This window comes from Girardinichthys multiradiatus, chromosome 11 (genome assembly GCF_021462225.1).
Source record: "Girardinichthys multiradiatus isolate DD_20200921_A chromosome 11, DD_fGirMul_XY1, whole genome shotgun sequence".
In the NCBI taxonomy this organism is placed as follows: Eukaryota; Metazoa; Chordata; class Actinopteri; order Cyprinodontiformes; family Goodeidae; genus Girardinichthys; species Girardinichthys multiradiatus.
In genome coordinates, this window is record NC_061804.1 from 4,512,684 (window position 1) to 4,530,839 (window position 18,156).

The 18,156-nt window shown below is 45.8% G+C and overlaps 1 protein-coding gene across 1 annotated transcript; it reads left to right on the forward strand.

Moving 5' to 3' along the window:
• The first annotated feature begins 6,820 nt into the window (after positions 1 to 6,820).
• On the forward strand, positions 6,821 to 16,197 carry LOC124876786 (mucin-5AC-like). Its single transcript, XM_047379787.1, has 8 exons — positions 6,821 to 6,923; positions 7,180 to 7,281; positions 7,381 to 7,548; positions 7,645 to 7,761; positions 8,121 to 9,919; positions 12,119 to 13,104; positions 15,261 to 15,965; positions 16,089 to 16,197. The coding sequence occupies exons 1-8, from the start codon at positions 6,872 to 6,874 to the stop codon at positions 16,195 to 16,197; spliced, it is 4,038 nt and encodes a 1,345-aa protein (XP_047235743.1). The 5' UTR covers positions 6,821 to 6,871.
• Positions 16,198 to 18,156: the final 1,959 nt, after the last annotated feature.

Sequence of the window (18,156 nt, forward strand, 5' to 3'; positions counted from 1 at the left end):
ATCCCAAGAGAGGACTCTTTGATGTTGAGAAGTTCCTCTCTACTGAATGAGACCACAGAATTGTGGCCCAAGACCACAGTACCGTGGCTCGAAAAACATATGAACACAGAAAATACACAAACAAAGAGAGAGCGAAACTCCGAGGCTGCCATTGTCGGCACCATCTTGGTGTGATCAGGGTGATATGGGGGGTTTCATCTCCACAGTCTTGAGGGGGTTAAGTTCCAAGTGGTTCTGACCACACCAGAGTACTATCCGATCCATCTCCTGTCTGTATGCAGACTCATCACTGTTCTGGATCAGTCCAATAACAGTGGTGTCATCTGTCAACTTCAGATGTTTTACATACAGGTCCGCTGAGGTGCAGTCATTTGTGTAGAGGGAGAAGAGGAGTGAGGAGAGAACAAACCCCTGGGAGGCGCTGCTGCTGATGGTTCTAGTGCGGGAGAAGATGCTCCCCAGCCTCACCCTGCTGCTGCCGGTCCTTCAGGAAGCTGGTGATCAACTGACAGGTGGAGGCCGGGACTTTGAGCTGGATGAGCTTCTGGTGGAGGATGTCTGGGTTGATGGTGTTGAAAGCCAAGCTGAAGTCCACAAACAGGATCCTGCCGTACATCCCTGGGTGGTCGAGGCGTTGCAGGATGAAGTGTAGTACCAAGTTGACTGTATCATCTGCCAACCTGTTTGCCCCGTAGGCAAACTGCAGTGGTCCACCAGGGGGCCTGTGATGTCTTTCAGCTGCTTTAACACCAGTCGCTCAAAAGATTTCATGACCACAGACATCAGGGCAACAGGTCTGTAGTCATTTAATCCTCTGAAGGTGGGTTTCTTACTGGGATAATAGTGGAGCGTTTGAAGCAGTAGGGAACCTCACACAGCTCCAGTGACTTGTTGAAGATCTCAGTGAAAATGGGTACCAGTTGGTCAGTGCGGGCTCTCAGGCATGATGGGTAGACATTATCAAGTTCGGAGGCCTTATTTGCTTTCAGGTGCTGAAAGAGCCTATTTACATCTTCCTTTAAGATCTTTAGTGCAGGCAGGGCCTCTGAAGGTAGAAGGGTGGTTGGTGTATGGCAAGAATTTGTGTCTGAATGGGATGTGGAGGAGTTGGGTTGAGGTGTGAACTGCTGTTTTTCATACCTGCAGTAGAAGCGATTCAACTGATTTGCCAGGTGAGGATTCTGCTCAGGGTGGGGGGAAGGGCTCCTGTAGGCAGTCTGGTTTTTCAAACCATTCCAAACAACAGAAGCATCTCCATGTGAGAAGATTTTCTTTACCATCTCTCTGTAGCTTCTCTTTGCTCCTTGAACTCCTTGGTCTGTTTGTTCCTGGCCTGCTTATACAGGCCTGGTCCCCACTGTCACCTGGTCCCTCACTGCTGTGACCCTCTTCCTTATCCTTGCGCAGCTGCCTCAGATGAGAAGTGAACCAAGGTTTATTGTTATTGTATGTGCAAAAGGTCTTGGTATGCACACATGTCCTCACAGAAACTGATGTATGATTTCACCACCTCAGTAAGTTGGTTTAAATCAGTGGCTGAAGTTTCAAAAACAGTCCAATATGTGCAGTCAAAGCAGGCCTGTAATATCTGCTTTAAATTTGCAGCACAAAGCTTTAAATGTCTGCCTGTAGGTAGGGATGAGATGGACCAGAGAGTGGTCTGAAAGTCCCAAAGCAGCCCTGGTGACAGCGTGATATGCATTCTTTAAAGTTGTGTAGCAGTGGTCCAGAGTGTTTTTATCCCTGGTGGGACACTTAATGTGCTGTCTGTATTTGGGAGGTTTATTGAAGAGGTATGCACTGTTAAAATCCCCAAGAACAATGATGAGACAGTCTGGATGTTTTTTCTACATGTATGTTATATGCTCAGCTAGTTGTTGTCAGCATCTTAAGTGGAGCCTTGAGGTTGTATGTAAGCGCCAACCAGTACAAACGAGGAGAACTCCCTCGGTGAATAAACCGGTTTACAGTTTATGAGAAATGACACCAGGACAGGGCTACATGTCTTCTTCAACACTTTGATGTCTCTGCACCAACCTTCATTTTTATAAAAGCAGAATCCGGTCCTATCTAAACAGCTGAAAGCCCGGTATCTGAAGTGCGCAGGCCGGGGTGTTCTCGCGCAAGCCGGGGTTTTCTCACTCAGCCAGGTTTCGGTAAAGCAGAGGGTGGCAGATCCGCAGAGGTCAGACTTTTTACAGGTGAGGAGAAGCAGTTCGTCCATCTTGTTGGCCAGGGAACGCACTTTTGCCAGGTGGACTGAAGGCAAGGGTGCGTGTAGCCCTCGCTGTTTTAGCTTCACAAGCTAGTATTTTCATTAGGTATTTGGCAGTGCTTTTAAATCAGCTTCCAAACCATGATAATCAGGACAGAATCCTTTATTGACGCCCAACATCTCAGCAATGACTAATGAAGGGTCATTTGCCGTAGCCATGGTGACAGAAACCTGACACCCTGAAGAGCTTCATTCTATTTTACTAGTTTGCTGCTCAGGAAAATGATAAGTTATTGACATCCTCCATTATTCCTTCCCTCTTCCTGGTTTATAAAAACAGATTTCCATCATTTAGTTCTATATCACATCAACTGTCCAGTTTCAAGAAGCAGGTCAACACAAAATCATTACAACTGCTTATTTTGATTAGGAGTTGATTAATGTAGAAGCATCTCCTGGTGTTGTCGTAATCCACCCAGATCCTCCACTCCTTGGTGCCACTCCAGAATGAAGAGTAATTGGTTTGAATGAAGGAAAGGCAAATGAGAATAAACCACAAATACAAGGTCAGTTGATCATAACTGGCTTATACTGGGCCGATGCAAAGACACACTTGAGAAAGAAAATATTTAACAGTAATGTGGTTTTGATGAGAAAAAAATTTAAATGTGTAAGGAGAGAAAGAATCAAGAGAACAACAAAAATAAAGACAAATTATTAATCATTAATAACCATTATTACATTGGTCACCGAAAGAGAAAACTTCCACCAATACATTGGTTTTCGTCCACAGGTCAGTAATAGCCACCAGGATACAGTTGGTTGATGATATGTGGACACCTCCTTTACCAATTTGAAAACAATTATCAGTCACTAAAACATTTTTAGATACCTTTATGCTGAAAAAGATCACAAAGAAGGCACATAATTCTTGAAATAACAAAGTTTATTGATACAATGAAGGGAGACTCACATACTGGAAACCGAGGCTGGAGATAGGGTGCCAGTCTTTGGTCGAGGAATGATATCAGCAGCACAACTCCTGACTGTTTTCATCAGAGTTGTGCACACAAAAACTGTCAGGAGTTGCATTGTTGAACTTTTGAAAAAGACTTAGGATAAGAGTTGGGCTAACTATAGCAAACCATGTGATCTTTACATAAAAGGTGTAGTTATTTATGACATACTCTTTATTTTCTGAAATGCAATGGGTCAAAATACTCAACTTTGAAAATACAACAATGGAGTGTAATGATGCAAAGCTGAGGTAGTTGTAATTCCAAGTTCCCCCCATTGCCTCCACCTCCTGTACGTTGTGTTTCACCTCAGCCAAGGTGTTTCATCCCCATAGTCCCCAACGTGACGATATTTGTATATCCAGTTGAATAGTGTGTGGGAAGCAGTGGTTGCTGCTATAAAAGCTGATCATCAACAGATCAGGAAACTAACAGGATAGAAGGCGTCTGGTTTTAAAAATAAAGAAATTAGATTGGAGCAATACCAAAAATTAACTGTGCATATATGTTTGGGTCTCTTAAGGAAGCCAAAACCTCACTTTTACTTTGCTAAATATTCAGGTTGAAGGTTCAGTAACACTAGACCTCAGACTTGAGGCCTTACATACATTGACTGAGATCACTTTAGTTAAGCAATGATAAAAATGATACTAAAAAAAACTTGCCTAATAATTGTGTGCACAATCTCGTTTTAAATTGTGTGCACTTTACTGCGTCAAAGACTGACGCAGTTTTTGCTGCTATTTAATCCTCCTGTGACACACCTCGAAACATTGTCTTGTATGCAATAAAGAATTTGGACTGTGATACATAACACAAACACATGAATGTAAAATATGAGTCAGAAATAAATACACTTGTCGAAGAACAAGGGGAAAGAAAATGCAAGAATGACATGGCACAAGTGGATAGAACAAATGGAAAATAGTGAGTTAATTTTGGAATCATGAATATATTTAGGTAAATAAACAGGTTGTTTCTATATTATTTCATTCAGGACATCATGTCTTACATTGCTAATATGTCTGTTAGATACTGATTCCTCAGTTCTCAACAGACCAACGTAGGAGGACTTTTCTATCAGCAGCTGCGAGAGTTCATATAAGAAAAGTTTTAACTACTTTAATCTTTAGATTGTGGCTGCATTTGTGCTGCAGATGTTAGCGCTGGGTTAATTTCATGCAACAATAATCCTACTAAATACTGATATGGCTTTTTGTTTTGGTGTCCACTCAAGGATTTTCTGTGGTGCCGATCCTGCCACCTGTTTAGAACTTTTCCAAAGACGATCCTGTCTCACCCGGACCCTTTTGTCATGATATTCGGTGGTATTTATTGTGATAACAATAAAGGTGAAATTAAAAAGTATTTAAAATGTCATTCTTGCTAATAATCTGTCATTGCATAGAGCCAGAACTCCACATACACTCACCGGCCACTTTATTAGGTACACCTGTCCCACTGCTCATTAACGCTAATTTCTAATTAGCCAATCACATGGCAGCAACTCAATGCATTTAGGCATGTAGACATGGTCAAGACGATTTGCTGCAGTTCAGAACAGGCATCAGAATATGGAAGAAAGGTGATTTAAGTGACTCTGAAAGGGGCATTGTTGTTGGTCCCAGATGGGCTGGTCTGAGTATTTCAGAAACTGCTGATCTACCGGGATTTTCACACACTACCATCTCTAGGGTTCACAGAGAATGGTCCGAAAAAGAGAAAATATCCAGTGAGTGGCAGTTCTGTGGGCACAAATGCCTTGTTCATCCCAGAGGTCAGAGGAGAATGGCCAGACTGGTTCGAGCTGATAGAAAGGCAACAGTAACTCAAATAACCACTTGTTACAACCAAGGCATGCAGAAGAGCATCTCTGAATGCACAAGACGTCGAACCTTGAGGTGGATGGGCTACAGCAGCAGAACACCACACCGGGTGCCACTCCTGTCAGCTAAGAACAAGAAACTGAGGCTACAAAATTGGACAATGAGGTTTGGAAAAACGTTGCCTGGTCTGATGAGTCCCAAGTTCTGCGGCGACATTCAGATGGTAGAGTCAGAATTTTGCTTCAACAACATGAAAGCATGGATCCATCCTGCCCTGTATCAACGGTTCAGGCTGGTGGTGGTGGTGTAATGGTGTTGGGGATATTTTTTTGGCACATCTTGGGTCCCTTAGTACCAATTGAGCATCGTGTCAACGCCCCAGCCTACCTGAGTATTGTTGCTGACCATGTCCATCCCTTTATGACCACAGTGTACCCATCTTCTAATGGTTACTTCCAGCAGGATGACGCGCCATGTCATAAAGCATGAATCATCTCAGACTGGTTTCTTGAACATGACAATGAGTTCACTGGACTCAAATGGCCTCCACAGTCACCAGATCTCAATCCAATCGAGCACCTTTGGGATTTGGTGGAACGGGAGATTCGCATCATGGATGCAGCCGACAAATCTGCAGCATCTGTGTGATGCTATCATGTCAATATGGACCAAACTCTCTGAGGAATGTTTACAGTACCTTGTTGAATCTATGCCACAAAGGGTTAAGGCAGTTCTGAAGGCAAAAGGGGGTCCAACCCGGTACTAGCAAGGTGTACCTAATAAAGTGGCCGGTGAGTGTTCACCTATCTTTCTAAAATTGAACTTATCAAATCGGCTACTTCACTATAACAGTTACTTTCAGTAGAGCATCTGTACTACTAAGCAGTAGGGAAATGTAAGCAAAATCTTTAATGAGTTAACTGTGGAAAAACTGTTCTAAAGGAAACAATTTCAACCAAACTCTTTACTTTCTCCCTGCTACAATGTAAGTTCAAAAACCTTTATTTATTTATTTTTATGTCTGGTTTGCCCACATTATTTTTCTCTGTCCTTTGGCATCTTTGTCTCCTTATACTTGAGAGTGGACAGCAAACTATACAGGCCGTTGCCTGGACCAGTATGTTGTACAACTAATTTGAGAAAGCCAAATGTGCAACAAATGAATATCTCCTTTGGTCCCTTTTTGGAAAGCAAGTCTGCCACTGGCACTGCAAAGTAACCACACCCACGATATTGTTTGAGAAAGGACAGAGCATTTAAAACAGGATTGTGCACAATTTAAAACCATTTCACATGGATTTATCAACCCTAATGATATATTCGAAGACGGATATACCTAAACAAAAATGCTATAATCAACAATTATAGAAAAACAAGTTTCAGAATATGAAAAATAAAACTTGAATTGATCTACCAGACCTGTTCCCATCTGTTGTACTGGTTTCTGTTGTCCACTTCCTCAAAGAAGACTACAGAAAGTAAATTTTTTGTTTTCAGTTATATATTTTTATATTTGCCCTTTGCTAATGTCTTTTTAAATAAAAAAAATGCCAATTTTGAATGCAGACTATTTGCTCCAGATGAGTAATTTGTATTGTTTGTGTGAACTTCTCCTTCCACCTAAATGTTGACGTGCTTAACAAGGTGTGTTAAGGTGTGTTTAAATTGTGAGGAATCAGGAGCCAAATGATGCAGCAAACAGGAGAACACACCCAATCACAGAGGCCATCTGTACAGCTTAAAAGCAATAGCGCAGCTGCGATATTTCAGTGACAGAACAAGGCAAACTAACCAGCTGGATCCACCTGAATATTATGATGAAGCTGATCTTTTCTCTGAATATCATCTGGGTGTTCTACAGCACAGGTAACGCTACCCATATTTTCATTAAAACCGCTTTGTACACGTTTAAAGAGCTAAGGAAATATTGTATTTTTAAGTGTTTTACTGATTTAAGGTAAAATATTAAATACATCTTTCATATTTACAAAGCTAAAATCATATTCTGAAAATAAGTAAGCATAGAAGTCTTACAATTCAAAACACTGCATATTTTCTTGTTGGTTTACAACAGGACATAAAATATGGTCCTTATTTAATATGCACTTTTGCCGGATTTCAGCTGGAGCCTTTAATTGCATAACCTGCAAAGACGCATCATGTTCAAGCACATTTTCAGCGACTTGTGGCTCGGAAACTATGTGTATAACAGCTTCAATCAGAGGTATGCTTCTCATGTCATATATTATTTAATGATTAATTGCAGATTATGTGTGGTTCTGTTTGTTTTCTGACACAAACAAATTGCTCTTTGACTCTACAGCTTATTCAAATGGAGGTATAGGAACACAAACCTTCAAAGCCTGTGCATCCTCCTCTCTGTGTCCGGTCACAGGCAGTCAGACTTTTTCAGTCAACTTGGGTGTCCAAAAGGCAGTTGCATCTGCTGAGTGCTGCGAGACAGACAACTGCAACTCACACACTCTGCCTTGTAAGTGTTTCACTATTTTCCTCCTCATACTTCCTTCTTTTCCTTTGTTGTTTATGTGTTTAACTCTGTTATGCTGTTGTTTCACTTCTGTTTCAGACCCCAGCTTTGGGAAACCTAACTCCCTCCAGTGTATTATTTGTAACCCCATGACCTCTGACTGCACAAGTTCAATAACATGTGAGGGAGATGAGATCAACTGCTTCTCTGCAATTGGTAAAATTTCTTGTTCAATATTTCCAAAAATCACATGTTTATAACTTTTACAAAATAATTTAATCTGCAAATTGTAAATGAAACAAGTTAACTCCATTAACATCTATTTCGTATGAAATACATGTTTCAGGAACTTCAGAAATAACACATTTAAATTAATAAATTAGAAATGTCTAAAAGAATCAAACATTCTCTAATGGAAATATTAGCTTAATGACTTACAAACAGCAGGCATTGCATAGTAAGAAGTTAATGCAGGCTGTTTTTATTTGTGCTCACAATCAACACATTTAGAAAAATCATTAACTGGTTGAACGTTTCACAGAACTGATATTAAAATACTTCTTTCATTTCAACAGTGACGAATTCACAACTAACAATACCAGTACACGGATGTATGACTCCAACCACATGTCAAGTTGCCAACAGCCTACGTACTTTACCCTTTATGCAGAGTGTCGGTACAATATCCAGCGGTCCAAATTGCTGTGATACTGCTAACTGTAACAATCTACGGGCATTGGCCATAACAACCATTGCAGTACCCACCACAACTATGGCTCCAATCACCACTGCCGCACAAACCACCACAACTGCAGCACTAACAACGACAGCTATGCCACAAACCACCACAACTTCAGAACCAACCACCACAACTGCTATACCAACCACTACAACTGCAGCACCAACAACCACTACTAATACACTTACCACCATAACAGAGGCTGCAACAACTACAACTGAAGCACCAGCCACCACAACTGCAACACCAACCACCACCACTGCTGCACCAACAACCACTACTACTGCACTTACCACCATAACAGAGGCTGCAACAACTACAACTGAAGCACCAGCCACCACAACTGCAGCAACAACCACCACAACTGCTGCACCAACAACCACAACTGCGGCAACAACAACCACAACCGCAACACCTGCAACCACAACTGCTGTAACAACCACAACTGCAGCACCAACCACCACAACTGCTGCACCAACAACCACAACTGCGGCAACAACAACCACAACCGCAACACCTGCAACCACAACTGCTGTAACAACCACAACTGCAGCACCAACCACCACAACTGCTGCACCAACAACCACTACTACTGCACTTACCACCACAACAGAGGCTGCAACAACTACAACCGTTTCACCATCCACCACAACTGCACCAACAACCACCACAACTGCGGCTGCAACAACCACAACTGCAGCACCAACCACTACAACTGCGGCAGCAACAACCACAACCGCAGCACCTACCACCACAACTGCAGCACCAACCACAACTGCAGAACCAACAACCACAACTGCAGTAACAACTACATCTGCAACACCAACCACCACAACTGCAGTACCAACAACTACAACTGCAGCAACAACCACCACAACTGCACCACCATCCACCACAACTGCACCAACAACCACCACAACTGCGGCTCCAACAACCACAATCACAGCACCTACCACCACAACTGCGGCAGCAACAACCACAACCGAAGCACCTACCACCACAACTGCGGCAGTAACAACCACAACCGCAGCCCCTACAACCACAACTGCTGTAACAACCACAACTGCAGCAGCAACCTCTACAACTGCTGCACCAACAACCACTACTACTGCACTTACCACCACAACAGAGGCTGCAACAACTACAACCGTTTCACCATCCACCACAACTGCACCAACAACCACCACAACTGCGGCTGCAACAACCACAACTGCAGCACCAACCACTACAACTGCGGCAGCAACAACCACAACCGCAGCACCTACCACCACAACTGCTGCAGCAACAACCACAACCGCAGCACCTACCACCACAACTGCAGTAACAACTACATCTGCAACACCAACCACCACAACTGCAGCACCATCCACCACAACTGCACCACCATCCACCACAACTGCACCATCAACCACCACAACTGCACCACCAACCACCACAACTGTGGCACCAACAACCACAACCGCAGCACCTACCACCACAACTGCTGCAGCAACAACCACAACCGCACCAACAACCGCATCACCAACCACCACAACTGCGGCTCCCACACCCACAACTGCAGAACCTACCACCACAACTGCACCAACAACCACCACAACTGCGGCTGTAACAACCACAACTGCAGCACCAACCACTACAACTGCAGCAGCAACAACCACAACCGCAGCACCTACCACCACAACTTCGGCTGCAACAACCACAACCGCACCAACAACCGCAGCACCAACCATCACAACTGCGGCTCCAAGAACCACAACTGCAGCACCTACCACCACAACTGCGGGGGCAACAACCACAATCACAGCACCTACCACCACAACTGCAGCACCAACCACCACAACTGCACCACCAACAACCACAACTGCACCACCAACCACAACTGCAGAACCAACAACCACTACTACTGCACTTACCACCACAACAGAGGCTGCAACAACTACAACTGCAGCAGCTACCACCACAACTGCGGCAGTAACAACCACAACCGCAGCACCAACCACAACAACTGCTGTAACAACCACAACTGCAGCAGCAACCACCACAACTGCTGCACCAACAACCACAACTGCGGCAACAAAAACCACAACCGCAACACCTGCAACCACAACTGCTGTAACAACCACAACTGCAGCACCAACCACCACAACTGCTGCACCAACAACCACTGCTACTGCACTTACCACATCAACTGAGGCTGCAACAACTACAACTATACCAGCAACGTCTACAACTGCTGCACCAACAACCACTACTGAGGCACCAGCAACCACTACTACTGCACCAACCACCACAACTGCAGCACCAACCACCACAACTGCTGCACCAACAACCACTACTACTGCACTCACCACATCAACTGAGGCTGCAACAACTACAACTATACCAGCAACTTCTACAACTGCTGCACCAACAACCACTACTGAGGCACCAGCAACCGCTACTACTGCACCAACCACCACAACTGCGGCTCCAACAACCACAACTGCAGCACCTACCACCACAACTGCGGGGGCAACAACCACAATCACAGCACCTACCACCACAACTGCGGCAGCAACAACCACAACCAAAGCGCCTACCACCACAACTGCAGTACCAACAACTACAACTGCAGCACCAACCACCACAACTGCACCACCAACAACCACAACTGCACCACCAACCACAACTGCAGAACCAACAACCACTACTACTGCACTTACCACCACAACGGAGGCTGCAACAACTACAACTGCAGCAGCTACCACCACAACTGCGGCAGTAACAACCACAACCGCAGCACCAACCACAACAACTGCTGTAACAACCACAACTGCAGCACCGACCACCACAACTGCTGCACCAACAACCACTACTACTGCACTTACCACCACAACAGAGGCTGCAACAACTACAACCGTTTCACCATCCACCACAACTGCACCAACAACCACCACAACTGCGGCTGCAACAACCACAACTGCAGAACCAACCACTACAACTGCGGCAGCAACAACCACAACCGCAGCACCTACCACCACAACTGCTGCAGCAACAACCACAACCGCAGCACCTACCACCACAACTGCAGTAACAACTACATCTGCAACACCAACCACCACAACTGCAGCACCATCCACCACAACTGCACCACCATCCACCACAACTGCACCATCAACCACCACAACTGCACCACCAACCACCACAACTGTGGCACCAACAACCACAACCGCAGCACCTACCACCACAACTGCTGCAGCAACAACCACAACCGCACCAACAACCGCATCACCAACCACCACAACTGCAGCTCCAACAACCACAACTGCAGAACCTACCACCACAACTGCACCAACAACCACCACAACTGCGGCTGTAACAACCACAACTGCAGCACCAACCACTACAACTGCAGCAGCAACAACCACAACCGCAGCACCTACCACCACAACTTCGGCTGCAACAACCACAACCGCACCAACAACCGCAGCACCAACCACCACAACTGCAGCACCTACCACCACAACTGCGGGGGCAACATCCACAATCACAGCACATACCACCACAAATGCGGCAGCAACAACCACAACCGCAGCACCTACCACCACAACTTCGGCTGCAACAACCACAACCGCACCAACAACCGCAGCACCAACCACCACAACTGCGGCTCCAACAACCACAACTGCAGCACCTACCACCACAACTGCGAGGGCAACAACCACAATCACAGCACCTACCACCACAACTGCAGCAGCAACAACCACAACCGCAGCACCTACCACCACAACTGCAGCACCAACCACAACTGCAGAACCAACAACCACTACTACTGCACTTACCACCACAACAGAGGCTGCAACAACTACAACTGCAGCAGCTACCACCAAAACTGCGGCAGTAACAACCACAACCGCAGCACCAACCACAACAACTGCTGTAACAACCACAACAGCAGCACCGACCACCACAACTGCTGCACCAACAACCACTACTACTGCACTTACCACCACAACAGAGGCTGCAACAACTACAACCGTTTCACCATCCACCACAACTGCACCAACAACCACCACAACTGCGGCTGCAACAACCACAACTGCAGCACCAACCACTACAACTGCGGCAGCAACAACCACAACCGCAGCACCTACCACTACAACTGCTGCAGCAACAACCACAACCGCAGCACCTACCACCACAACTGCAGTAACAACTACATCTGCAACACCAACCACCACAACTGCAGTACCAACAACTACAACTGCAGCACCAACCACCACAACTGCACCACCATCCACCACAACTGCACCAACAACCACCACAACTGCGGGGGCAACAACCACAATCACAGCACCTACCACCACAACTGCGGCAGCAACAACCACAACCGAACCACCTACCACCACAACTGCAGTACCAACAACTACAACTGCAGCACCAACCACCACAACTACACCACCAACAACCACAACTACACCACCAACCACAACTGCAGAACCAACAACCACTACTACTGCATTTACCACCACAACGGAGGCTGCAACAACTACAACTGCAGCAGCTACCACCACAACTGCGGCAGTAACAACCACAACCGCAGCACCAACCACAACAACTGCTGTAACAACCACAACTGCAGCACCGACCACCACAACTGCTGCACCAACAACCACTACTACTGCACTTACCACCACAACAGAGGCTGCAACAACTACAACCGTTTCACCATCCACCACAACTGCACCAACAACCACCACAACTGCGGCTGCAACAACCACAACTGCAGCACCAACCACTACAACTGCGGCAGCAACAACCACAACCGCAGCACCTACCACCACAACTGCGGCAGCAACAACCACAACCGCAGCACCTACCACCACAACTTCGGCTGCAACAACCACAACCGCACCAACAACCGCAGCACCAACCACCACAACTGCGGCTCCAACAACCACAACTGCAGCACCTACCACCACAACTGCGGGGGCAACAACCACAATCACAGCACCTACCACCACAACTGCGGCAGCAACAACCACAACCGCAGCACCTACCACCACAACTGCATCACCAACCACAACTGCAGAACCAACAACCACTACTACTGCACTTACCACCACAACAGAGGCTGCAACAACTACAACTGCAGCAGCTACCACCACAACTGCGGCAGTAACAACCACAACCGCAGCACCAACCAAAACAACTGCTGTAACAACCACAACTGCAGCACCGACCACCACAACTGCTGCACCAACAACCACTACTACTGCACTTACCACCACAACAGAGGGTGCAACAACTACAACCGTTTCACCATCCACCACAACTGCACCAACAACCACCACAACTGCGGCTGCAACAACCACAACTGCAGCACCAACCACTACAACTGCGGCAGCAACAACCACAACCGCAGCACCTACCACTACAACTGCTGCAGCAACAACCACAACCGCAGCACCTACCACCACAACTGCAGTAACAACTACATCTGCAACACCAACCACCACAACTGCAGTACCAACAACTACAACTGCAGCACCAACCACCACAACTGCACCACCATCCACCACAACTGCACCAACAACCACCACAACTGCGGCTGCAACAACCAAAACTGCAGCACCAACCACTACAACTGCGGCAGCAACAACCACAACCGCAGCACCTACCACCACAACTGCTGTAGCAACAACCACAACCGCAGCACCTACCACCACAACTGCAGTAACAACTACATCTGCAACACCAACCACCACAACTGCAGTACCAACAACTACAACTGCAGCACCAACCACCACAACTGCAACACCATCCACCACAATCACAGCACCTACCACCACAACTGCGGCAGCAACAACCACAACCGCAGCACCTACCACCACAACTGCAGCACCAACCACAACTGCAGAACCAACAACCACTACTACTGCACTTACCACCACAACAGAGGCTGCAACAACTACAACTGCAGCAGCTACCACCACAACTGCGGCAGTGACAACCACAACCGCAGCACCAACCACAACAACTGCTGTAACAACCACAACTGCAGCACCAACCACCACAACTGCTGCACCAACAACCACTACTACTGCACCTACCACCACAACTGAGGCTGCAACAACTACAACTGCAGCACCAACCACCACAACTGCAGCTCCAACAACCGCTACTACAGCACTTACCACCCAAGCGGAGGCTGAAACAACTTCAACCGTAACACAAACCACCACAACGGCCGCACCAACCACCACAACTGAAGCAGCAACAACCACAACTGCAGCACCGACCGCCAAAACTACTGCACCAACAACCACTACTACTGCACTTACCACCACAACTGAGGGTGTAACAACTACAACTGCAGCACCATCCACCACAACTGCACCACCATCCACCACAACTGCACCAACAACCACCACAACTGCGGCTCCAACAACCACAACTGCAGCACCTACCACCACAACTGCGGCAGCAACAACCACAACCGCAGCACCTACCACCACAACTGCTGCAGCAACAACCACAACCGCAGCACCTACCACCACAACTGCAGTAACAACTACATCTGCAACACCAACCACCACAACTGCAGTACCAACAACTACAACTGCAGCACCAACCACCACAACTGCACCACCAACCACCACAACTGCACCACCAACCACAACTGCAGGACCAACAACCACTACTACTGCACTTACCACCACAACTGAGGCTGCAACAACTACAACCATAGCACCAACAATCTCAACTATAGCCACAATTACAACTGCAGCACTAACCACCACATTAATAGAACCAACGACCACAACTGCGGGGGCAACAACCACAATCACAGCACCTACCACCACAACTGCGGCAGCAACAACCACAACCGCAGCACCTACCACCACAACTGCAGTACCAACAACTACAACTGCAGCACCAACCACCACAACTGCACCACCAACAACCACAACTGCACCACCAACCACAACTGCAGAACCAACAACCACCACTACTGCACTTACCACCACAACAGAGGCTGCAACAACTACAACCGTTTCACCAACCACCTCAACTACACCACCAACCACAACTGCAGCACCAACTACCACATCCATACAACCAACAACCACAACTGCAGTACCAACCACAACAACTGCAACACCAACCACCACCACAGCAGCACCAACCACCACAACCATAGAACCAGCCACCATAACTGCAGCACCAACCACCACAACTGCACCTCCAACCACCACAAAGGCAGCACCTACCACCACAAAGGCAGCACCATCCACCACAACCGTAGCACCAACGACCTCAACTACAGCAGTAACCAAAACGGCAGCACCAACAGCCACCACTGCAGCTTCAACCACCACAACTGCAGCCCCAACCACCACAACTACAGCACCAAACACCACAACTGCGCCACTAACCTCTTCAACAGCAGAACCAACGACCACAACTGCTGCACCAACCTCAACTGCTGTAACAACAACTACAATTGTTCCACCGGGAACCGCAACTGCAGCACTAACCACAACTGCAGAACCAACAACCACTACTACTGCACTTACCACCACAACGGAGGCTGCAACAACTACAACCATTGCACCAACCACAACAACTGCAGTACCAACGACCACAACTGCAGTACCAACCACAACAACTGCTGCACTTACAACCACTACTATTGCAGGTATTACATCATCTAGCACATCCACTACAACAGGAACAAGTCCAACAAAGCCACCAACAACTACAACCATGAAACCTACCACAAAACCTACAACAGCTAACACAACAACACCATCTACTACAGGCACTACATCAACTACCACATCCACCACAACTACAACATCAACAAGTCCAACAAAGACACCAACAACTACAACTATGAAACCAACCACCAAATCTACTACAACAGCTAAAACAACTACTCTAACTACTACAGGTACTACATCAACTACCACATCCACCACAACTACAACAATGAAACCAACCACCAAATCTACTACAACAGCTAAAACAACTACACTAACTACTACCGGTACTACATCAACTACCACATCCACCACAACTACAACAATGAAACCAACCACCAAATCTACTACAACAGCCACTACTACAACTACAACCAAAACCACAAGTAGTGCACCTCAAGTCACACTTGGTCTACTTCATCTGCTCATTGGACTGTTTATCTTTATCCTCTAATTGATTTAAAAAAATGAGTGAAATGTTACTTTATTGATGATTAAGTTTATTTGACATTTGATTAAAGGTGTATGTGCTTTACATTCAGTAATATTATTTTAAGCAAATATTTAAATGTAAATATAAATTAAGAAAATACCTTATTTATCAAAGCTCAGTTTTTCTATGCTTCTCTTTTCTTTGTATTTGAGATTTGTTTTCTAATCTTAGAAGTTATGTAAGAACAAATTTTGTCTCTTGGTTACTGTTACCAGTGCACAGTTAGATGGACAAATAAATATAATGACCTGTAATTCAGCATTATTGTTCCTTTAGATTTTTGTCAAGAAATTAAGATTTCTCATGTATGATGTAGAGTTTCAAATTACAGATTCACTCTTAACCAAATAAATAAGAATTATGATTTATGGAACTTTGAGTATTGTTCTTGAATTTCTTTACTGTCTCCCCTTTCTGAAAGAAGTTCCAGATATCTTAGCCCTCATTGCTTGTGTTTTGGTAGGTTTGCAATTACTGTATGCCATGTTACCTCACTTTTCATGTGATGGATTGAACAATGCTCCGTCAGATGTTGAAAGCTTGGGATGTTATTTAAAAATTTTCTCTGTGCTTTAAACCTCATCACAACTATTTGCGTTTTTGGTCCTCATGATGCTTTATGTTCACTAATGTTCTCCATCAAACTTCTGAGGCCTTCACAGACCAGCTGCAGTTAAACTGAAATTAAAGTAAACACGGGTGGACTGAGGACAATTGGTTGCCCCGTCATTTTATTGAAAGGTAACAGAGGAAAGCGTGCAGAATAGAAAGGCATGCCACATTTCCAGATTTATATCCGAACAAAACAAAAACTAAAACCATGTATCATTTTCTTTCAATCTCAAATTTATGTTCTGCTTTTTGTTGATCTGTCACCAACTGTCACAACTGAAGGTGAACTGAGGAAATAGGAGAAATGCCTGATAGAAATGTAGATAAATATAAAGTCATATGAAATGTAAACCCATGTGAAATGTACAGACCAAAAGCATGAGGAATGTTAAAACTAAGGAATATACTGAATATTAAAGCAAAACACGATACCAAAGTCCCAAGTATTACAACAAAACCTCCCCCTTAAAGACAGATTTCAGATGCCCAATTATGTCTGTTTGCCAGGAAAGAGACATTAGCGTGCTGTCTCACCGGCCAGCCTCGCACAGAGTCCGGATGGTAGACAGCGCACTAATGTCTCTTTCCTGGCAAACAGACATAAACTCTTCAAACTAGATCCCAGGGTGTCATTACATCACACGATCATATGCACAAGTTAAGTACTGATGAATTACTGTTGAAAGAATACGGTATTCATTCCTAAAGGGAGACTTTCTCGCTGAGGGCTGCAGAAGCAAACTGTGTTCCAGAGTTCCCTGCAGAGACGCTGTCTCTACAGAGCAGAGTGGAGCGGTTTTTCCCCGGTCTGAAAGGACAACAACAGGGGCCGCATCCCGTGGTAACGTGCAGTGTGGTCAGCGGACAGAATGAGGCGTCTTCCAGCCACTGCTCCAGAGGTTAGCTGGAAGCTAACCCTTTGTTCACAGTGGACCTTTTTTCAAACGTCGTCGTCGCCCGGACAACTCCTAAACACGGTTCATGAGGTTAGGTTTTGGGCAGAGAGATATAAGTGATTTAGA